General features: G+C 37.5%; 1 protein-coding gene and 1 long non-coding RNA gene across 3 annotated transcripts; one reads left to right on the top strand and one right to left on the bottom strand.

Moving 5' to 3' along the window:
* Positions 1-3678: 3678 nt before the first annotated feature.
* Positions 3679-7286, bottom strand: LOC141443339 (uncharacterized). Its single transcript, XR_012453015.1, has 2 exons — positions 7183-7286; positions 3679-6510 (listed from the first exon to the last, which is right to left on the bottom strand). It is a non-coding gene; the product is annotated as an uncharacterized lncRNA (long non-coding RNA).
* Positions 7287-7314: 28 nt separating this feature from the next.
* On the top strand, positions 7315-10062 carry LOC141443337 (uncharacterized). Of its 2 annotated transcripts, none has more exons than XM_074108576.1 (4): positions 7315-7391; positions 8261-8296; positions 8388-8640; positions 9003-10062. In XM_074108576.1, exons 3-4 carry the CDS (start codon positions 8599-8601, stop codon positions 9885-9887), a joined length of 927 nt encoding a protein of 308 aa, XP_073964677.1. In that variant the 5' UTR covers positions 7315-7391; positions 8261-8296; positions 8388-8598; the 3' UTR covers positions 9888-10062. The 2 variants fall into 2 exon arrangements, with proteins under 2 accessions (XP_073964677.1, XP_073964676.1); XM_074108575.1 differs by lacking the exon at positions 7315-7391 and adding an exon at positions 7980-8053.
* Positions 10063-19536: the final 9474 nt, after the last annotated feature.

Below are 19536 nucleotides of genomic sequence, written 5' to 3' on the forward strand. Positions count from 1 at the left end.
ACTTACTAATATAAGGTAGTAAGCCTAAACAAATTTCTTTGCTAATGACATATTCATATGAGTATGACAGATGACAGAGCCAATATTATTTCTACTTTTGGCCACTATGAGCGCTGCGATAGATTTCATTACCCCCACCTAGTACTTCGCACCCAGCCAATAGGTTCTAGGTAACGGCTATACATACTTACAACCCGACCAAGCTAACCTAACAAGAACAGTTCAAAAAATTAAAATTAACCTTCCCGCGATCACCCTGTCGCGACAGTACGGTAGGATCTTTGTCTTTTTTAGATAGATAGATAGATATACAAAACAAAGACATGGCTTAGTAACTAAAGAGTAATAAAACTAACAATTCAGCACTTAAAATTATGCCCGAAACAAGGTAATTACGATAGCAAATAAAAACATAAATTAAATAACAATTAAACAGATAAATAAATGAGAAGCCATGTGATGCACTGAAGAACAGGCGCTGGCGCAGCATTGTGCTGCGGTAAGCCGCAGCCGCAGCGCTGGTATTCCGGAGCCAAAATGGCAAAAACGGAACCCTTATAGTTTCGCCATGTTTGTCTGTCTGTCTGTCTGTATGTCCGTCCGTCCGCGGCTTTGCTCAGGGACTATCAATGCAGAAAGCTGTAATTTTGCACGGATATTATATGTAAACTGCCGATGGTAGAATAAAAAAATTTTAAAAAAATTTTTTTACTTTAACTACCTCCCATAGACGTATAGTGTGGGTGTTTCTTTTTTCTCATCCATTCCTAAGGGGTTTGCTAAGACGATTTTTCGATTCATTGATTTTTGCGAAATATTCAACTTTAAAGTGCAAATTTTCATTAAAATCGAGCGTCACAGTTTTTATATCTACTGTGACGTCTCAAGAGCAAATTAGCGATCTGAATGCCCCGATGTCCGCGCAAAATCGATTCAAATGCGCCGCCCGCCCGCGCCGTGGGGCTCGAGTCAGTCACTAGTCATGATTAGTCAGTTAGCGGTCAGTCTTTTTATGGGGCTAACCCCGACGTTTGGTCGGGGTTCGGACACGCGAAGTAGATGCATTTGCGTAATCTAGTGTAATCTATATCTGTGGTCAGTCCACTTAAGACTTAGTGGGAGGCCTGCCAACGCCTTACAAAATAAGATGGCAAAATATTATTCAATATATCTGTAATTACAAGTGACCGCCAGATTTAATGCTTTACGCGTACAAAGTAGTGCGTAGAGCTAAGTGTTAGTATAAACGTAATAACTATTTAAACACGTATGTCTATGTTAATGATTTGAAAGTAGTTAATTAGGTATAAAAGATATGGTAATGATTCCGCAATAATAAATAGATTATATGTAGAGTATGTCAAGTGTAAATACCTACAGTTTAAATCGGGCGGTTGTTATATGGAGGTGTCAGCATTCGAATAAACATAATAATAATAATAACATAATGTAAGTACAATACAATACAATAACTCTAACCTAACACCACATAGAAAATATATAAAAAAAATTTAAAAAATTCAAAGCAAGCAATAGGTTTCAAAGCAATCTTTTCGAGGCAACTTTTTACAAAGATAAAACTTTAACAAAAGAAGTAAGGAGGAACAGCAAATGAAGGAGACTAAGGGGCTGTTTCACCATCCATTGATTAGTGTTAACTGGAGGTTAGGTGTGATGCCGTCTCCATTTGTTTTGTTCGAATAGACGGAGACGGCATCACATTTAGTCGTCGGTTAACGCTAATCAATGGATGGTGAAACAGGGCATTACAGTTAGTAACTAACAGAAGCGGATAAGGGGTACGGCACGGTGCTTAAAATGATCTACACACGACTCTACTGCCAAGGTAATAAGAAAGTGTTTAGATTATTTTGAGCACTGTAGTTGCTCATCTACTTTTGCTGCTGACTGTACCTACCTACACATTTGCAATAAATATAAGGTGTCACATGTAACGCCATCTGTATTATTCCTTTCGTACTTTCATAGTCTTGAGCATTCTCACGGTTCATTAACAGGAAATTGAAAAAGTTCCACTAAGAATTGTTAGATGGCACCTGCGACACCCTGGGATACAAAATTGCTATTGTCACAATTCCTTCGAAATAAACTACGATCAAGATTAACATTGTTGCCTTAATTACTCCACCTTCTTAACGACAACAATGATACTTTATTGAACACCATAATACAGAAAACAGACCTCTCTTTCAGAAAAATCCGGAATTCATAATTTTTCAGGTCTGTCTTACGTCAATAATTGCTATGGAGACGGGCTCTGCTAACACTGGAATTTCATAAATACCTAGGTGCATGTATAAACGAAAACCTCGGTGAGGGAGTCCGACTCGCGCATTGGCCTTTTTTGTAAATACTTGGTTGTCAAATATCATTCCGCTATTCCACGCTAGGTGGCAGCACAAACCTGTACCATAGACTCATGATATCTATAGTACTTTTCGGATAGGATGGGTACGGTGACACAATGACGTCATTAAGGGTTGTGTGAACTTGTGTGTGACAATGTAAATTCGAATCGATTTATTGCGATTCTCGATTAAATATGCTAAGGGTGTGTAATCGATTTTATTAGTGATAGTTTATATTTTTAACTAGTTTTTGCCTGCGGCTTTACCCGCGTAGCAAGTGTTTTTGCTTGTCTATCGGGATCTCACAAACCATGCGGTCTTCTTTGGCACTAAGTATATCAAAACTAATAACGGGAAAAAAAATAACAAAAACCGTAATAACTAAATTGAATAACAAAGTAACAGTTCAAAACATCTAACAATTCGAAACACTCGATACAAAGGGCCTTCGCTCTCGTACTAATGAAGCGAGTCAAACGATTTGACAAGATTGTGGAATCGATTCGGTCGATAAGCAAAGTCAAGCTCTATTGAAATAGAGTTCCGTTTTACGCGATTAAATTTGACGTGATTATAATGTATCTTTTTAGTTCTAAAACATAATAATATATTTTTAAGTGGTTTTTGTTTATTATTACGAAATCTTTTAAGCTATAGGTAGAGATAGTTTTTTTTGTTCTTTCGGGATTCATGTATATTTTTTTATAAATTATTAGCCTGAAACGTTCATGTGTCACCGTACCCATCCTATCCGAAAAGTACCTACCTACTATAACTGGGACCACAGACTGGGACGTGCAAAGCGTTTGGTGCGGGGAGCCGACAAGCATTTTTAATTTTTTAGTAAAATTTTCTGACCAATTTTTTTTTTTTAATAATTGCCGTAAGAATTTCGTTGGTGATGGCAAGAAATCCCGATTCGCGATAAGCGACAAGGAAGTCATTTTTAACTAAGAACCACAATGTTATTGTAATTTGTCGATACTACCATCGTCCAGAGTTGTCTAATATAGTATAAAATTATGATGATTCATTGAAATTAAGGCGATGTTTACTCTTCTCACTTGACAGTAACTGCAACCAGTACCACATACCACAACTGTTGCGGTATGGTAACTGCCGAATAATGCCCATAGTAGCCACCGCTGTGGCGCTGTTGTCGTGCACGGTCCCAGCTACCGTTTCAAAAGTTATTACTTTTTTCCTAGGATTAATAATTGGGTGCGAAATCTAATGCCGAAGGTTTCTTGCGGTTGTTGGTAATTAAATGAAGTTTCCGTTCATTAACCTTTATTGAAAAAAAAAACAATTTCAAATCGATATAGGTTTTAATGGGTTAAAAATATAACGGGCATACAATTAAAACAACATAAATAAATGAACAAAAATAATATTATGAACTGGTAGTTTTCCAACGTCTAATACAATAACATACCTAGTAGCTCCAGAAACATACTTAGGTACATTTTCAAAGCAGTTGCCAATTACTACTATTAATCGATTGCCAGGTGATATCAGGCGGGTACAGTCGGTTGCCACCCTGCGGAATCGCTTAAGGGCGCACTGGCTTGACAGTTCATCGTAAATTCTTAAAGGAGGCAGTGTTGTATGTTCTGTTTTGTGTATATGCGGTGTATATGTATATATGTATTTTGCATGTAGTTTATTTGTCTTGATATGTATTAGTTTATTGACTTCATTATTATGTATAAGTTTGTGTACCTATATATGTATGTGTATTTAAAATGTTTTTTTTTAGTTAATTTAAATTTCGGTTCTTTAACCTTTTCATTGTACTTGTAGTGTCTACTCTTGTGTCTGATATCCTGTCAATCGTTCAAAGGTTAACTGGAAGAGATCCCTTTAAGGGATAAGTTCGCCTTTGTACATCTTATTATCCTGTGTTATGTTATTTTCATGTGTTTTTATGTACAATAAAGAGTTTTACAATACAATACAATACTACAGTTCCTCTAATTCTGACAGGCTTGGGCCCAGCAGTTGGACATATATAAATGATGTTGAAATAAATGACCGGTCAAATGCGTTTCAAACTATTTTTGAGTTCGTCCTCAAAACTACCAACACCAAAACAAACGCGCATGTAGGCATCGGATGTGTGCTCATGAGTATCCTTAAAGATGACTCCCCCCCTCCCTCGTAATATTTTTGATGTTCATTAACTCCAATGAAGGTCCAATGAAGTTCTTTTTCCAAGACTAGGGACCTAACTCATAAACGATAATCAAGAATTCAGACACTTAGGGCAGTTTTTTTAATGTCAGTAACAAATCGTCATTAATTGACAAATATTTAACAAAAGAAGGTTAAAAAAGCTAATTGTTTTGATATCACATAAATGTCCGATTAAATTTGTGGCAGAAAAAGCAAGAGTTTACAAATTCAGGGGTCTAGGTACCGAATACGACTTTGTCCAGTTCGGTGTATCGATGGAATGATGGATCTGACCCTTATATGATCGCTTGGAAGCTTTTAACAAACAAAGAGGTTCATCATCAGCCGGAAGACGTCCACTGCTGGACAAAGGCCTCCCCCTTAGAACGCCACAATGAACGACAACTAGCCACTTGCATCCACCGGTTTCCCGCTACTCTCACGATGTCGTCAGTCCACCTAGTGGGAGGCCTGCCAACGCTTCGTCTTCCGGTTCGTGGTCGCCACTCGAGGACTTTTCTCCCCCAACGGTTATCTGTTCTTCGAGCGATGTGGCCTGCCCATTGCCACTTCAATTTGCATATTTTTCCAGCTATGTCAGTGACTTTAGTTCTTCGACGAATTTCCGTATTCCGGATTCTATCGCGCAAAGAAACTCCAAGCATAGCTCTCTCCATAGCTCGTTGCGTGACTCTGAGCGTCTCTAAGAGGTCAACAGTCAAGGACCACGAGGAAAGAGGTTAGTAGACGTCAAAAGGGACCGAAGAGCTGGCAGCTTCCTCAGACAAAGAATAATGGCCGTACCTATTCTTTAACGTGCTGACGTTCGCCATCGAATTCACTATCTCTTTCTTCCCTCGTCTTATACCGTGTGACAGAAAGAATTGGTGAAAACGATTGTGATACCAAGCGTGTCAGACAATAAGGCTAAACTAATTAGAGAGAGAACACTGCCAGCATCTTCGGAGCCTTGCCTTGGATAATTTAAATGAGTTGGTTATTTTCTAAGTTTAGAAACATCATCCTGTCAGCGGAAAAACGTCCACTGCTGGACATAGGCCTCCCCCAAGGCTCTCCTCTCAGACCGGTATTGTGCTTTCTGCATCCAACGTGATCTAAACCAAGGCCCAATTGCATAACAAATTTAAAGCTATTAAAGTTAGTATTAGCGACTTTGTATGTATATTTTGTGTTTTTCAAATAAATAATATAATTAGCAATTATAAGTACTTTGTATTAATTTTCTTTTTTTATGCAATTTTTTATGCGATTGGGCCCAGGTCGTCGCTCCAAATTACTGCAGTGTTTGAAGTCAAAATCTTTGACCAGTGTGTGTTGCCGTAATGATCTGAGACGTGGGCGCTAACGATGGGCCTCATGAGGAAGCTCAGTCATTCAGAGGGCTTTGGAGAGGTCTATGGTCGGGGTTTCTCTGCGGAATGGAATCAGAAATTATGATATCCGCAGTAGAACTAAGGTTACCGACATAGCCCGAAGAGTTGGGAAACTGAAGTGGCAGTGGGTGGGGCACATTGCTCGCAGGACTGATGGCCGATGGGGTCAGAAGGTTCTCGAATGGCGTCCGCGGACCAGTACACGAGCTGTCAGTAGGCCTCCAACGAGTTGGAGTTATAAATATAAATAGTTATAATTTATTTGTTGCACTCTTTCCTGAATTAATCTTTACCGTTTAATATAAACATCCACAAGATGTATAAACAGGCGATGCGATGGGCAACACGAGAGGCGAGTAGCATGAAAATTTCTCGTTCAACAGGGAACATACTGGCAACATTGATATCACGTCCACAAGGGAGTTGGTAAAACTGTTAGACTGGACTATAGTGGTGGTTGGTAAGATGGTGGTAGGTACGACAGGGGCGGATAAGATAGGGGTCGAGATGATAGGTGTAGAGCAGATAGGCGTTGAGACAAGTTGGGTGCGCACACACGCCGCTGTGGTGGTCTGAAAGGAAGAAAAAAATGTAAGTCTCTCTTGTAGGTATAAGTATGAATTTTTTGAGGTGTCCCGATCACGTTAACAGCCCACCTTTCGAACTAAGCCATTGTATTCTATTGTACACTGAACCGCATAATCCTCAGTTTAAAATGAACGGAAACATAAAATAAAATAGTTCATTGAAATAACGAATTGAACTGTGGGATAATATAATCTATATAGCCCAGAAATTAGGGTTTTCACAGAGCCAAAATAACGCTAGATGGCTTTAGTATCGTGATGTCTGTTTGACGTTTGACCGTGATTGGTCCAAAAGGACAGAAGCCATTTATTTAAAAAAAAATGTCTAAATGAGCCAATTGCAAGCAAACGCAAACGTCAAACCGACCTCACGCCTCTGTGGAAACCCTCTACGAAAACAACACCTCCAAGGACAGGGTGCAATGGCGCTTATCGGGGGAGGCCTATGTCCAGCAGTGGACTGCTGTAGGCTGATGAACTGATGATAATGATTCTTTTATATAAGATAGATGGAAAACGAGCAGGTTGGTCATCTAATGGAAAGCAATCACCGTCGCCCATGGACACCGACAACATAAGATGAGTTACAGATGCGTTGCGGGCACTTTGAGGAGTAGGCTAATGATGATGAAGACAAAAATAAGATAGTATCTTTACCTGTACCACCACTGCTACAGCCACAAATACACACAGATAGAAGTTCATGATTGAGTGTTGTATGAATGTATGGTTCTAAGAAACCTTTGCATTTATAGTGCACTATGTCACAATGTACGCATAAGTTATTATCGCGGCGTGGTTAAACTATATTTTACGCACGTGTTCGTAATTACGAAATTCAGTGATAATTTTGTATGTAGGCCAAAGTAAATAATGGAGGGATGAAAGTAAAGAATAACCTAAGCATCTTAGAAAACTTGAAAAACCAAGATATAATTACTTAAACGGCTGAACAGATTTTTTATCAAACATAGCTCAGGAATACTGCAAGGACCGTAATTTTTGTCCGAATCATCGTTTGTCATAATTTTTTTCCCACTAAAACCTTAAATTTTTCTGAAATTTTTAAATGGTCATCCTATAGAAAACTATAGGTTAGGTTAGGTTTGGTTTATAACAACGAGAGAAGGTACGGAGTTTCCTGGGTGAAAAAAAAATATATTTAGGTAGCCCGCCAGGTTTTTTGTCAATCAAAAAAAAGTTACAAAGATGAAGTTTCAAAGTTCGGGAGTGGGGGCGCGAGTATTCAGCGTTTTTGAAGCGTTTTTTTTTGTCATTAGGTAGTGTCTTCGCAGGTGTTATGAAATGCCCTGGGTTGATTTTTTATGTAATTTTTAGACATTACCGATGCTGAATTTAGCGTGATTAAAATTATTGTGACTTGTCTTTTGTGCCTCAGAACAAAGCGTTGTGCCAATAAACCATCCCAGCCTATATACGTCCCACTGCTGGGCACAGGCCTCCTCTCAGCTGGGCAGGGCCCAGTGCGGATTGGGAACTTCACACGCACCATTGAATTGCTTCGCAGGTTTGTGCAGGTTTCCTCGCGATGTGTGCCAATAAACGTGGGAAGCTAATGACGTTTGAGTTTGATCGAGCTGTCAAAACGCTCGAATATTCGCCCGGGGGCCCGTGATGTCACGCAGAACTTTGACTGCCTATGACTTCATTTTCTGTTTAATAGACAAAAGAAGAAAACATGTTCATTATTTTCTGATAATAATTTTTTTTTCAGACACTAGCCAGAGTACTATCTTTAGCAACGACCAACGTAAGATAGCAATAATTTATAAATTATAATTGTAGTTATTATCAAAATAATACAATCATGTAACTAATAATAATCACAAAATTTATCACAGCAATATTACATAAAAATAACGTTACATTAGTCGATTTCCACTATCAAATACTTCATCAAAGCTTGCATTATTTTTAAGAACTGGATAGTGAAGTTCGCAATCGATAGGTACCGATTATTTTTACGTCATCGATTAAAGTTGCATAAAAACTAGCTTCTAGTAAATGTAGAGTTTCATTTGATATTGTAAATTAGCTGTGTTGTGTATTATAATGTTACAGTACTGCAGTTTTATCTTAATTTTAGCGATTGAAGTAAGTTTCTGTTTAATAATAATAATAAACTATTAATTTATTGTATCTACATACTAATTTTATTTATAGTTAATTTCTTTATCTATACTATCGTTAAAATACGAAAGTGCGTCTATCTGTCAGTTACCTCTTCACTCTCCGAGATAAAAACTATCGTAATGTTAATTCCAAGGCCTCATAATAGTTTCTGCGGTATCGTGATAAATGAGTTCTGGACGGACGTAGTCGCGGAAAAAATAGTTCAATTTCATACAATGGCGTGCATTTAATATACTTAACGTCATATTTTTAGTCTGTAAGACTGTAACTTATTCTCTTTCCCCTCGCTATCTTCAATTGTTTCACATCAAACTTTTTTTCAGATAGCAAACGGCAATGTTAAACTGCCAGTGGTTTATCTCCCAACAGAGAACATCTACTACCAGAACCCACCGAAGCTACCTCGATTACTGCTTCCAGAACAGAAGTTCTCCTTCCCCCCAGTTTGCTCCACCCTCCCTAACTGGGAGGACGTTGGTCTATCCCTCAAAATCTTAACAGAAATGACGGAACCCAAACACGAGACTTCCGCTTTTACCTCTCTAATCAACTTAATCAAGTTCATTCTAGTCAAAGAAGAAATGACATGTGATAATATTTCTACAATACAAGAACCTCCAGAGAAAAGGATAACAAACGCAGTTAATACGCTTGATAATAGTCAAATACTAGCAAAGATTGAAGCGGCGTTAGCAAAGAAACCAAGAAGGAAACCGAAGAAGATTGCAATTGTAGAATTCCACGATAGCATCGATGTGCCTAATATGTTACCGATTTTAAGACCAAGAGGTAACAGCACTAGGAAAAAAAGCAAGAGTAATATCGTAGTGCCAGTTACAACTAATCAGAATTCTACATGTCAGCCGAAGACTGGATTGACTTTAGTAGGAGTGAAACCCATAGCAACTGTATTAGGACCAAATGTGCCATGTCAAACCAAATGTGCTCCGTTGCGTGTGAGTCTGAACCCTCTGTCACTTCCAGTACAATGCCAGTCTTGTCAGAGAACTCCAAACGTCAAACCGATAGTTCTAGGCTGTCAGAACTGTAACATCTGTCAGAAGTTGACGTCGATACCCTTGACGAACTGTCAAAAACTGACAGCTCCATTGTTGGGCTGTCAAACGTTGTCGAATTCAGTGTTGGCAGGCTGTCAAAAACTTAATTCGGTTTTGACAAGACCACAGATACAAATACTTTGTCTGTGATGCAATCGGAGACTATACCACTTATGAATTGCTATGGGAATATGTTGAAGAAGGTCACGACAACGATATTGGTGCCTTATTGTTTGTCGAAGTTAGGAATTTAATTAATTGAACGGGAAGTGTACATAAATTAAATTAAGTAAGTATTTATTTATTTAATAAACCTTGATAATTACATCGTTGTTTAATTTTGACCTGAGGCCGTATTGCCTAACGTTTGTTACGCTCACGAAATCAAATGACAGATTTCGCATAAAAAACTGTCCTTTGATTGCGATCGCGAGCGCCAGAAACTTTAGGCAATACGGCCTCTAAGGGGCTACTACGAAACTCGCAAATCGAAGTTGGTATCGCACCGTCCCTTTCATTCGCGTATTAAATGACATAAGCCTCAGCGGGACGGCAACATACGAAGTTCGAGTTTTGTACTTCGTGGTATAGGGCCTGGTAATAGTAGCCTAAACTACTGCAAAACTGTAACTGCAAATTGTACGTATAAGTACACATAAATTAAATAGGTGTTTTCCTTATCACACATAATAGTACATTGTGTCTTAAGGGCTGTAAATAAGGAATAACGAACGAGAGTCTATTATAAGCCCGAAGTCGAAGACTGAGGGCTTTAATGAGTCGATGTTCGTAATTCTAGTACCACCTGTGCGACATACAATGTTTTTCATCACATTTACGAGTAAAATTGTATATTTCTAAAATAAAAAATAGCATTGTTCCAAATATTGGCGATAACCTAGGCTGCGCTCTTGGCAGCGCCGTCCTCCCCCTCCCCCCTTCCGCAGCATGCGCCTGTCGTGCATGTGCGTGTGGGCCAGCGCGCACAGCACGAGCACCATTAGTACGGGCACTGACTCATTTACCGACCTTGGGCTTCATGACAAGAAAATTTATACGCGCAATGATTCATTTACCGACCATGGGTTTCATGACAAGCACATTAAGGTCGAGGGTTTTATTTGGGGGGTTGCAACCAAGGTAGCCTGCATGTTTCTACACTATTTACGAGCAAGTGTGGTGAAAACTTGTTTGCAACCCAAACTTGTTAGAAACAGTCCAGGAAACTGAATCACGTACCAGGGTAGAACCTTTGTGCTACTAAAGTCATGTTGATATGCCATACATTTTCCAAAGAAATCAAAGCGAAATTGATTATTAAAAGGTTCCACCCTGGTACGGATGCTGGTTTGCTGGTACGTGATTCAGTTACCTTGACTGTACATTACCTAAAGCGAGCGAACGAGATAAAGCGAGTTTCCTTGCGACGATTCTTAGCTAAATATGTTTCAATAGAATAGCTCCAGCCATTTTTTAAATAACTTATTGAACTTTGAAATAACAATTTCGGGATTTTTTTAACTTTTCTAATTGTTTGGTGGCGTCATCTCTTGTCGGATAGCTGAACTACTTGGATTCGGAAGTTGACTTTGTTATTTTTTTAAATCAAATAATGAAATCTCGGAATGTAGAGTAGACTAAGGTGACGTTTATCAGCCCATGGAACCGATTAATCGATATCTTCTTAAATAGTTTCGTAACTAGGACTATTTCCGAATGGCCAATGTGCTGCTATTCATAGAAAACAATGAATGTTTTTGAGCAAGGCCTTCGGGGTAAACAGGTGACGTCACAGGAGCAGAGCGCATGCGTCATAAGCTTCGGTGTACACGGGGTGTTTTATAAGAAGGAACAGACGCAAAGGCCTGATGAATAATAATAAGAATAATTCATTTATTTTGAGTAATTTATTTAATGACTCGTACATAATTAAAAAAATTATGAGCTGTGTTACTTACTTCCAAATAAATTAATTAAGTAATTTCCTTAAGTACCACTTTAACAACAAAACAAAAACCACACAACACATTACTAAACAACAAACACAAAATGGAAATAGGTAGGTAGAGGGAATATACATCTCTTATTAAGTATTTCAAATTTTATCTACCCTTCATAATGCCATAGATAAACTCCTACAAAATTTTAATTGCAATTATGTTTCAAATAAGTTAGTCAGGCGCTTTACATGATTAAAACTATTTTTAGAACAATTTATTTCTGTTACTACGTCGACTTTAAAACAAAATGCACCCCTGTGAATCAACCCGCGGACCCCTAAATCGGAGGGGTGAGGTTTTAGTAAGTACATGTACAAAGCATCTATACATTTACCGTTTTGCGGACTACGATCAGTTCAAAACCAAGTTCCGTGCCTGAATGTCGTTAACTAAGCACAAAGATCTTTCTAGAAGCAACTGGAACAGTGAAAAACCCTTAATGTGCTCCAAAGTTAGAAAACTACACGCTGCGCTGTAATTTTAGTGTGTGAAGTGCAAGCTTAAAGTGAAGTTATGACGTTGTATGCCTTACCGGCATCCAGTTACATGATACAGGAACAGAGGTTTAAAAGTAATCAGTCGGAAAAAAGTATGCCATCACTAATATTTCGTAATCGGTAAGTAGTCGATATCATTTTGTTGTTGTTGCTACGTTAATGTGCAATCGATATTTTAAAATCGATCGTAGCCAACTTCACTGTGCTACAGCTGTTTTCTGTTTCTGTTATCTAATCTGTGGCATAACGTTCCGTTCCACGTTTGTGTTACTGTTGTCAAGGAACTATTATTAAGTATTTCAAAGATTTCAAAGAATTACGACTAGAACTAGTTGAACTATCTTCATTTAAGGTATAAAACTTAAATTATTTATTTAATTTTGTTGTCAAATAGCATTAATCAATAAATTAAAAGCCGCTACGAAGACCATATCAGCATATATTCGAAAACAATGTGTCAATCTCTGATTGAAATTAACCTTTAAGCCAATCTATATGTAAGAAAAATAAACTTCTAAACATTCACGTAATATTGCTATGAAAACAAAAATGTTTTTGAAACGGAGCGCAAATTCTACGAGCAAAACGTCACGTATCCGGCCACCATTATGGAAAATTGTATTATGCGGCCAAATTCAGACGGCTACTCTCCACGTGTCTCGTGTAAGCAAACAACCGACTGTTTAATTCGCGCCCTACTTAACTGAGTCAAATTTGTTCATTCGTCATCACAGATTACGTTGTTGTGAAATCGCGTGCACGTTATCCGCTGCGCAATTTATTTTAACCATCCTTACGGTTTTGACCGTCTTTTTTCTTTTCGAGTTTTTGCACGGCTTAAATACGAATCGCCAATATGACGTTAATACAACAGTTGTCGTTTAGTAGTAGTATTTACGGGTCTACTGCTGAGCCTGCCCCTGCCAAAGAGAAACCGAAAACCTACAACTCGTAAGTTATTATATACCTTTTAAATTTATGTACTTTAGGTTAAGGTTAGTTTTTTTATGAATAAGTATACTATACTTGTTTTTGGTACCGTACCTAACCTTACGCAATGTCAAAAATTACAAATTTCGAACGACCTATTTCTTTTTCTGTGGTTTCGCTTTTGTTTTAGCTTGTGCCACACTTTTGATCAAAGTCGAGTCTTATCTGTGTCAGGTTTCAGTTGATTTTACAATAACATACGGTCTACGTACGATATGGATGGATATCCTTGGAAAGGCACGTCATATAATGCAAGTGATTGTATTAGTTTTATTAATTGAGAGACCAACAGGAATGAAAAATCGATTAATTAGGTAAGATTTGTTTTCAAATTTACTAAATCGAGATTGCTTCAAGAAGGAAACAGGTCTTCTATGCTAACTTTTAAACTAAATGCTATTCTATGCAACAGCTATTTTAAAGGACTTAATTAATGTACCTAATCTTAATCTCACTATTTGTACATGCTTGTGTATGTACAGTCAAAGAAACTGAAGTACAGGGCGGAACCTTTGTGCTACTAATACTAATCCCACTGTAGGATCTTTCAGGGAGGGCTTGAGAAGAATGTGGCTTACACCTTCTCCTTAAACATTTGAGGACATTTCCTTTGTTTTATATTTGCATGTATAATATGTATTATGGTTATATACACAGATATATGTAGTTTATTGATTTATTTATATTGTAGTTTATGTATCCCTTGGAGTGGCAAGCGTCCGGGTCCCGGCACACCCTTGTTTGGCAGGCGACCGGCTCCCGGTACGCTGTCAAAAACCCTTGAGTGGCAAGCGACCGGCTCCTGGTTGTTGGCGGTGACGTATTTCACTAACAAATATAAACTGGTAGACCTATATCTCGCTTGCTTATTCTTGCAGAATGCGTTCATAAATAGACAAGGATGGCATTTATTACGGCCGCGACAACACTACGGAAGAAATTTCGTTCTTATCGTTTACTCAAGTTTCACTGTGTGGCCGCTGCCATCAGCTGGTATTTTTGGAAACCTCGTATTATACTATTATTTGATATTGAAAGACTATAAAAGGCTTTGTTTCGTAAATAAATTAATATTTTACGAATAAATCAGTGTTTCTACAGGTAATTGTTTTATTTTGTAATTATAGTTATTTAATACATGACTGAGAAAAATTTGGTTATCAGATATTTGATAATGAATAATAAAGTTCACAGAAATTGAAGGTCATTCATTGTTATTTAATTAGATATGCCATTTTATGCTAAACTATCACTGTAGGCTTATCTATAAAATTAAAGTAGTTTTTTTTGGTGATATTTTTTATAAAATTCGCGAATTCGTGAAATTAATTGTAGTGTCACTGCAGTCAAGGAAGATTTTTTCAAAATGGCCACGCCGCTTGACAGTAAATTTTAAATATGGCGCTGCCACTCCACAGGGTATTATATTGTTTTAAACTGTATAATAGTAGCTTCCACAATATTTTTTTTACTCTTAAACTCCTTTGTCGGACCCTTACTGATTACTCCTCTCATCTACTCAAAGGTTGACTGGTAGAGATCCCTTAAAGCGATAAGTCCGCCTTTGTACAAGTATCTCAAAGTTTGTCAATTGTGTTTTGTTTCTTTTATTTTGTACAATAAAGAGTTTACATACATATTTACATACTAATGTCATGTTTTTTTTTCTTTTACTGGACTTGGGCATAAGTGTTGCCCTTAGCCATTTTCAAGTTAAGTTAGGGAAATTAGACGCAAGAAAGGGGTAGTTTGGTAGACGGAATTTGGAATATAGGTCAGGGTAGGTAGAACAAAGGCAAAATAAATTACATATATTTGTAAATACTATACTTTAATATCATTTTTAGAAATAAAGGATGCAATTATATATGTAGTGTATTGGAAAAAGAGGGTACCCTCACATTTCGTCAGTCTGGTTTTGTCAGGTATGTACGACGCGTAAGCTCCCCAATTTCTCTCGTTATTTCCGATACATAATAATCATCATCATCATCCCAGCCTATATACGTCCCACTGCTGGGCACAGGCCTCCTCTCAGAACAAGAGGGCTTGGGCCATAGTTCCCACGCGGGCCCAGTGCGGATTGGGAACTTCACACACACCATTGAATTGCTTCGCAGATTTGTGCAGGTTTCCTCACGATGTTTTCCTTCACCGCAAAGCTCGTGGTAAATTTCAAATGTAATTCCGCACATGAATTTGGAAAAACTCAGAGGTGCGAGCCGGGGTTTGAACCCACGACCCTCTGCTTGAGAGGCGATAGGTCAAACCACTAGGCCACCACGGCTTTTTTTTTTAAACATAATAATATATATTGGGAAAGGTGAGCAAGGAAAACATGCTTGTAGGGAGAGGTATTGTGGGATGCTAATCATTCCATAAACAAAATTCTAATATCATGTGGACATCCCATAGAAATCCAAAACGAAAAGGTTCCATCCCGGTATGTGATTCAGTTTCCTTGACTGTACCTAGCTATACCTATATTTATGTGGTTAAATTTGGTATGGAGATGTTTTGTAGATGCCAGTGCTGCAGTGAGAGTAATAAACCAAAAGTGCAGTGTGCAAAAAAAACTTGTATTAAATATGTAATTTTTAACATAGTTGGTCACTATTAAGGTTCAGTAGAATTAGTATTAAAATGGAGTAATATGAAGTCAGCTAAAAGCATTAGGTGCCTATATGGCTATAAGGAAAATTATAAAGCAAAAAGTTTAATAAAAATCCCTATATGTCAGTGATACTGCAATATTGCATAACTAGCATTTTCCATAAGGTCTAATTTTCACTGTCAGATCAGTACAATGTCAGTACTGTTAGTACAGTAGAAATTATACCTTATGGAAAAAGCTAGTTATGCAGTATTGCAGTATCACTGACATATTACAAAAATTTTAAGAACAAAAAATATAAATAAATAAATATCATTGGACACTTGAAACCAATCGACCTAGTCCCAAACTAAGTAAAGCTTGTACTATGGACACTAGGCAACGGATAAACATACTTATATAGATAAATACATATTAAACATCCATGACCCAAGAACAAGCATTCGTATTATTCATACAAATATCTGCCCCGGCCGGGAATCAAACCCGGGACCTCAAGCTTCGTAGTCAGGTTCTCTAACCACATAGCCATCCGGTCGTCAAAGTAGTAGTAGTAGTATTTAAGTACTTGTCAGAACCAAATATCACAGGACACTTGACACTAATTGACCTAGCACCAAGGAAGCAAATCTTGTGTTATGAGTACTAGAGGCAAGGGATAAACATAATTGTACATCCAGGATGAAACTGAAACACATGCCAGGGTAGAACCTTTGTGCTACTAATGTAAATGTGGACATCCCATACATCTACCAAAAAAATCGTAGCTTAATTGATAATGAAATGGTTCCACACTGGTACGTGATTCACAATTCATTTTGCTTGACTGTACATATTAAATACTTAAAGACCAAACATTTGTATTTTTTCATACAAACTGCCATGATTGGGGATCGAACAAACCCTTTGTTCATTATTCATTATTATTCATTATTCATAAATAACTCTATTTGACATATGTTGGCTTAGTACAATGGGTTCTTATCTTAGCTACATTTGATAAAAATCAGTTTCTGTTTTACCTAACTGCCCGAAGAAGGTTATCATAGGTGAGACTGCAATACCGCGCATAACTAGCATTTTCCATAATCTAACATTGTACTGTTCTGACAGTGAAAATTGTAACTTATGGAAAAGCTAGTTAAATTTTCATTTCATTTCATTTCAAACTGTATTGCAGTATCACCAACGTAATAGTACTTTATTAAAAATAACTATTTTTATCTCAAGTGGCAGGAACTAACAGAATGTAGCCATGAAAAGAATCCATGTAATCTAATACATACATACCTGAATACACTGTAAAAATATTATCTGTCCTGATAAGAGTAAATATGTTTTAATGCTAACCAAATAAGTCATAATTAGGTTTTTTGATGGTTTCAGGCTTTAGGTATAGGTTCTAGCTTTCGTTTAATGAATATTGTTTTAACATTAAGTTATTCTATAAGTACATTTTTTTTTTGGTTTTTTCGAGTTATCCCCTTAGACGACTTATTCCCTTAACTACGACTGTTCTACGGTTATAACAACACTTATTCTACCCAACTTATGCCTTTATGTACACCATGCTTTAAGGGAATAGTTGCTTATAGTTCTATTTATATCCACAATGTTACAGAATAACACAAGTTGTCTTTTTGTTAAAAAAATAACTGCAGACGTGTCTTTACGTTGGATGTTTTTTTTTTTTTAGTTAAAAGCACCTTTACACTGATTGCAGATAAGTAGAAATTCCTTTAGAAACGGTGAGTTATGCCCATAGCGTAATCAAAAAACTGGGTTACGGGATAGCCAGAGATATGTCTTTTTGTCACAATATGTAACCAAACACGCTGTATCCAATGGTGTAATAAAAACATAAGGGCATAACTCGTCTTATTCCCCTTTTCAGTGGAGTCACTGAGTTATCCATTGTATTCTATCAATTAAGTTAAATTCTTGTTCATCACGGCGCCCCGTGGTCAAGAGGATTTACTGGAATTTGGTGCAAATGGAATGGACAACTCGCAATTATACGTCAAAGCAGGAACAATTTGAAATACACCAACAAGGAAAATTGTCCATCCTGAATATCCTCGAAAATGGAACCTTGTCCTATAGTAAAATTGACAAATTTGATGTATGCCGAAAAGAAAAACGACCACTTGTATTTACGTACATTCAGAAATATGACGAATACGTTCCACCCGAAATCATTTGTTTTGGGCCTACATATTAAGTTAATAATTGATTTAGACATTGCTTAAGTATTTAATTTTGCTCTTAATTTATAATGGACAATATTCCATTTGGGTTTAATTAATTTATAACAAATAGTAGATTGTACAACAAGAGCATAAACGAGCCATTTTACCCGAGGCAACAGACATTTAAGTATTTTAAGGGGCTGTTTCACCATCCATTGGTTAGTGTTAACTGACAGTTAAATGTGATGCCGTCTCTATTTGTTTTGTTCGAAGAGACGGAGACGGCATCACATTTAAGCGTCAGTTAACACTAATCAATGGATGGTGAAACAGACCCTTAAAATTTAAAGGTTGTTATGACTAGAATGTAACCATGACACATTTGTTATCAGTAAGCGCGAGTAATAATAGATTATAATGTATTACGTCTCTTATTTTAATTAAATGTCATTAAAGAATCGTGTAGACATCCATCCATACTAATATTATAAATGCGTGTGTGTGTTTGTTATGTTTGTCCGTCTTTCAGGCCGCGGCCACATGAAATCGCTCGACGCTCGTTTCCAGTGTCAAATCTAGTCACGTGACATATAGCGATAAAGCTGAAAATGTTGAGCTTTATCGCTGGAAAAAAATAAACCGCCAATTTCGGCAACAACACTGTTATTAATTTTTTTCATTCACTCCAATACGGTATTTGACTATTTTTTATATGTTTTATAAGTAAATTAAAACTTCACAATGCCTGTTATCGAAAAAAGAAACAATTTTTGAGCTACCTTTACAAACAACAAAGTTATAAAGGTTTGAAATCCATGCTTAGACAGAGAAGGACATACATGGCATGTGACGTCAAACGCCAGTACCGCCATACTTGCTGCATAGAGAAAAGCGTTTGAGAAAGAGACAGGTATATAGACTTTTCAAAAAATCGCTATAAATCCAATTTTCAACCGATTTAAGTTTTCTCATCGCTAAACACTGTCTGTATATCTATATTTCCATAATAATATTAAGATATGACAAATTCAGGAGTTGTCAAATACCGTATTTCTTTTATTTGTATCACTGCCACGACTGCTACTAAATGAGATACTTATCACCTTCAAAATGGGGTCACATGACCAGCAGGGCTACTACGAAACTCGAAGTTCGTGTCGTGCGGTCCCTCTGACACTTATGCTATTCAATACGAGAGCGAGAGGAACGGTACGATACGAACTTCGAATTTCGTAGTAGCCCTTCAGATTTATCGCTGCAGTCGAGCGACGAGCGAGAGCGACTACATGTGGCCGCGCCTTCACGTCGAAACGGAGCGACGGAGCGACGTGATTTTTGGCATAAAGATAGTTTATGGACCAGAGAGTGACATAGGCTACTTATATCCCGGAAAAATGCACTGTTCCCGAGGGAACAGCGCGCGATAACCGAATTACACGCGGGCGAAGCCGCGGGCAAAAGCTAGTTAAAAATAAATCAGGGTTGATATTATTTCTGGGATGCAAATGA

Source organism: Choristoneura fumiferana, chromosome 27 (genome assembly GCF_025370935.1).
Source record: "Choristoneura fumiferana chromosome 27, NRCan_CFum_1, whole genome shotgun sequence".
Taxonomy (NCBI): domain Eukaryota; kingdom Metazoa; phylum Arthropoda; class Insecta; order Lepidoptera; family Tortricidae; genus Choristoneura; species Choristoneura fumiferana.

Bases quoted from the DNA above. Each gene is read 5' to 3' on its own strand.
- LOC141443337 (XM_074108576.1), top strand. From the start codon at position 8,599: ATGTTACAGTACTGCAGTTTTATCTTAATTTTAGCGATTGAA. The intron at 8,641-9,002 runs GTAAGTTTCTGT...ACTTTTTTTCAG, and splicing joins TCTTAATTTTAGCGATTGAA to ATAGCAAACGGCAATGTTAA.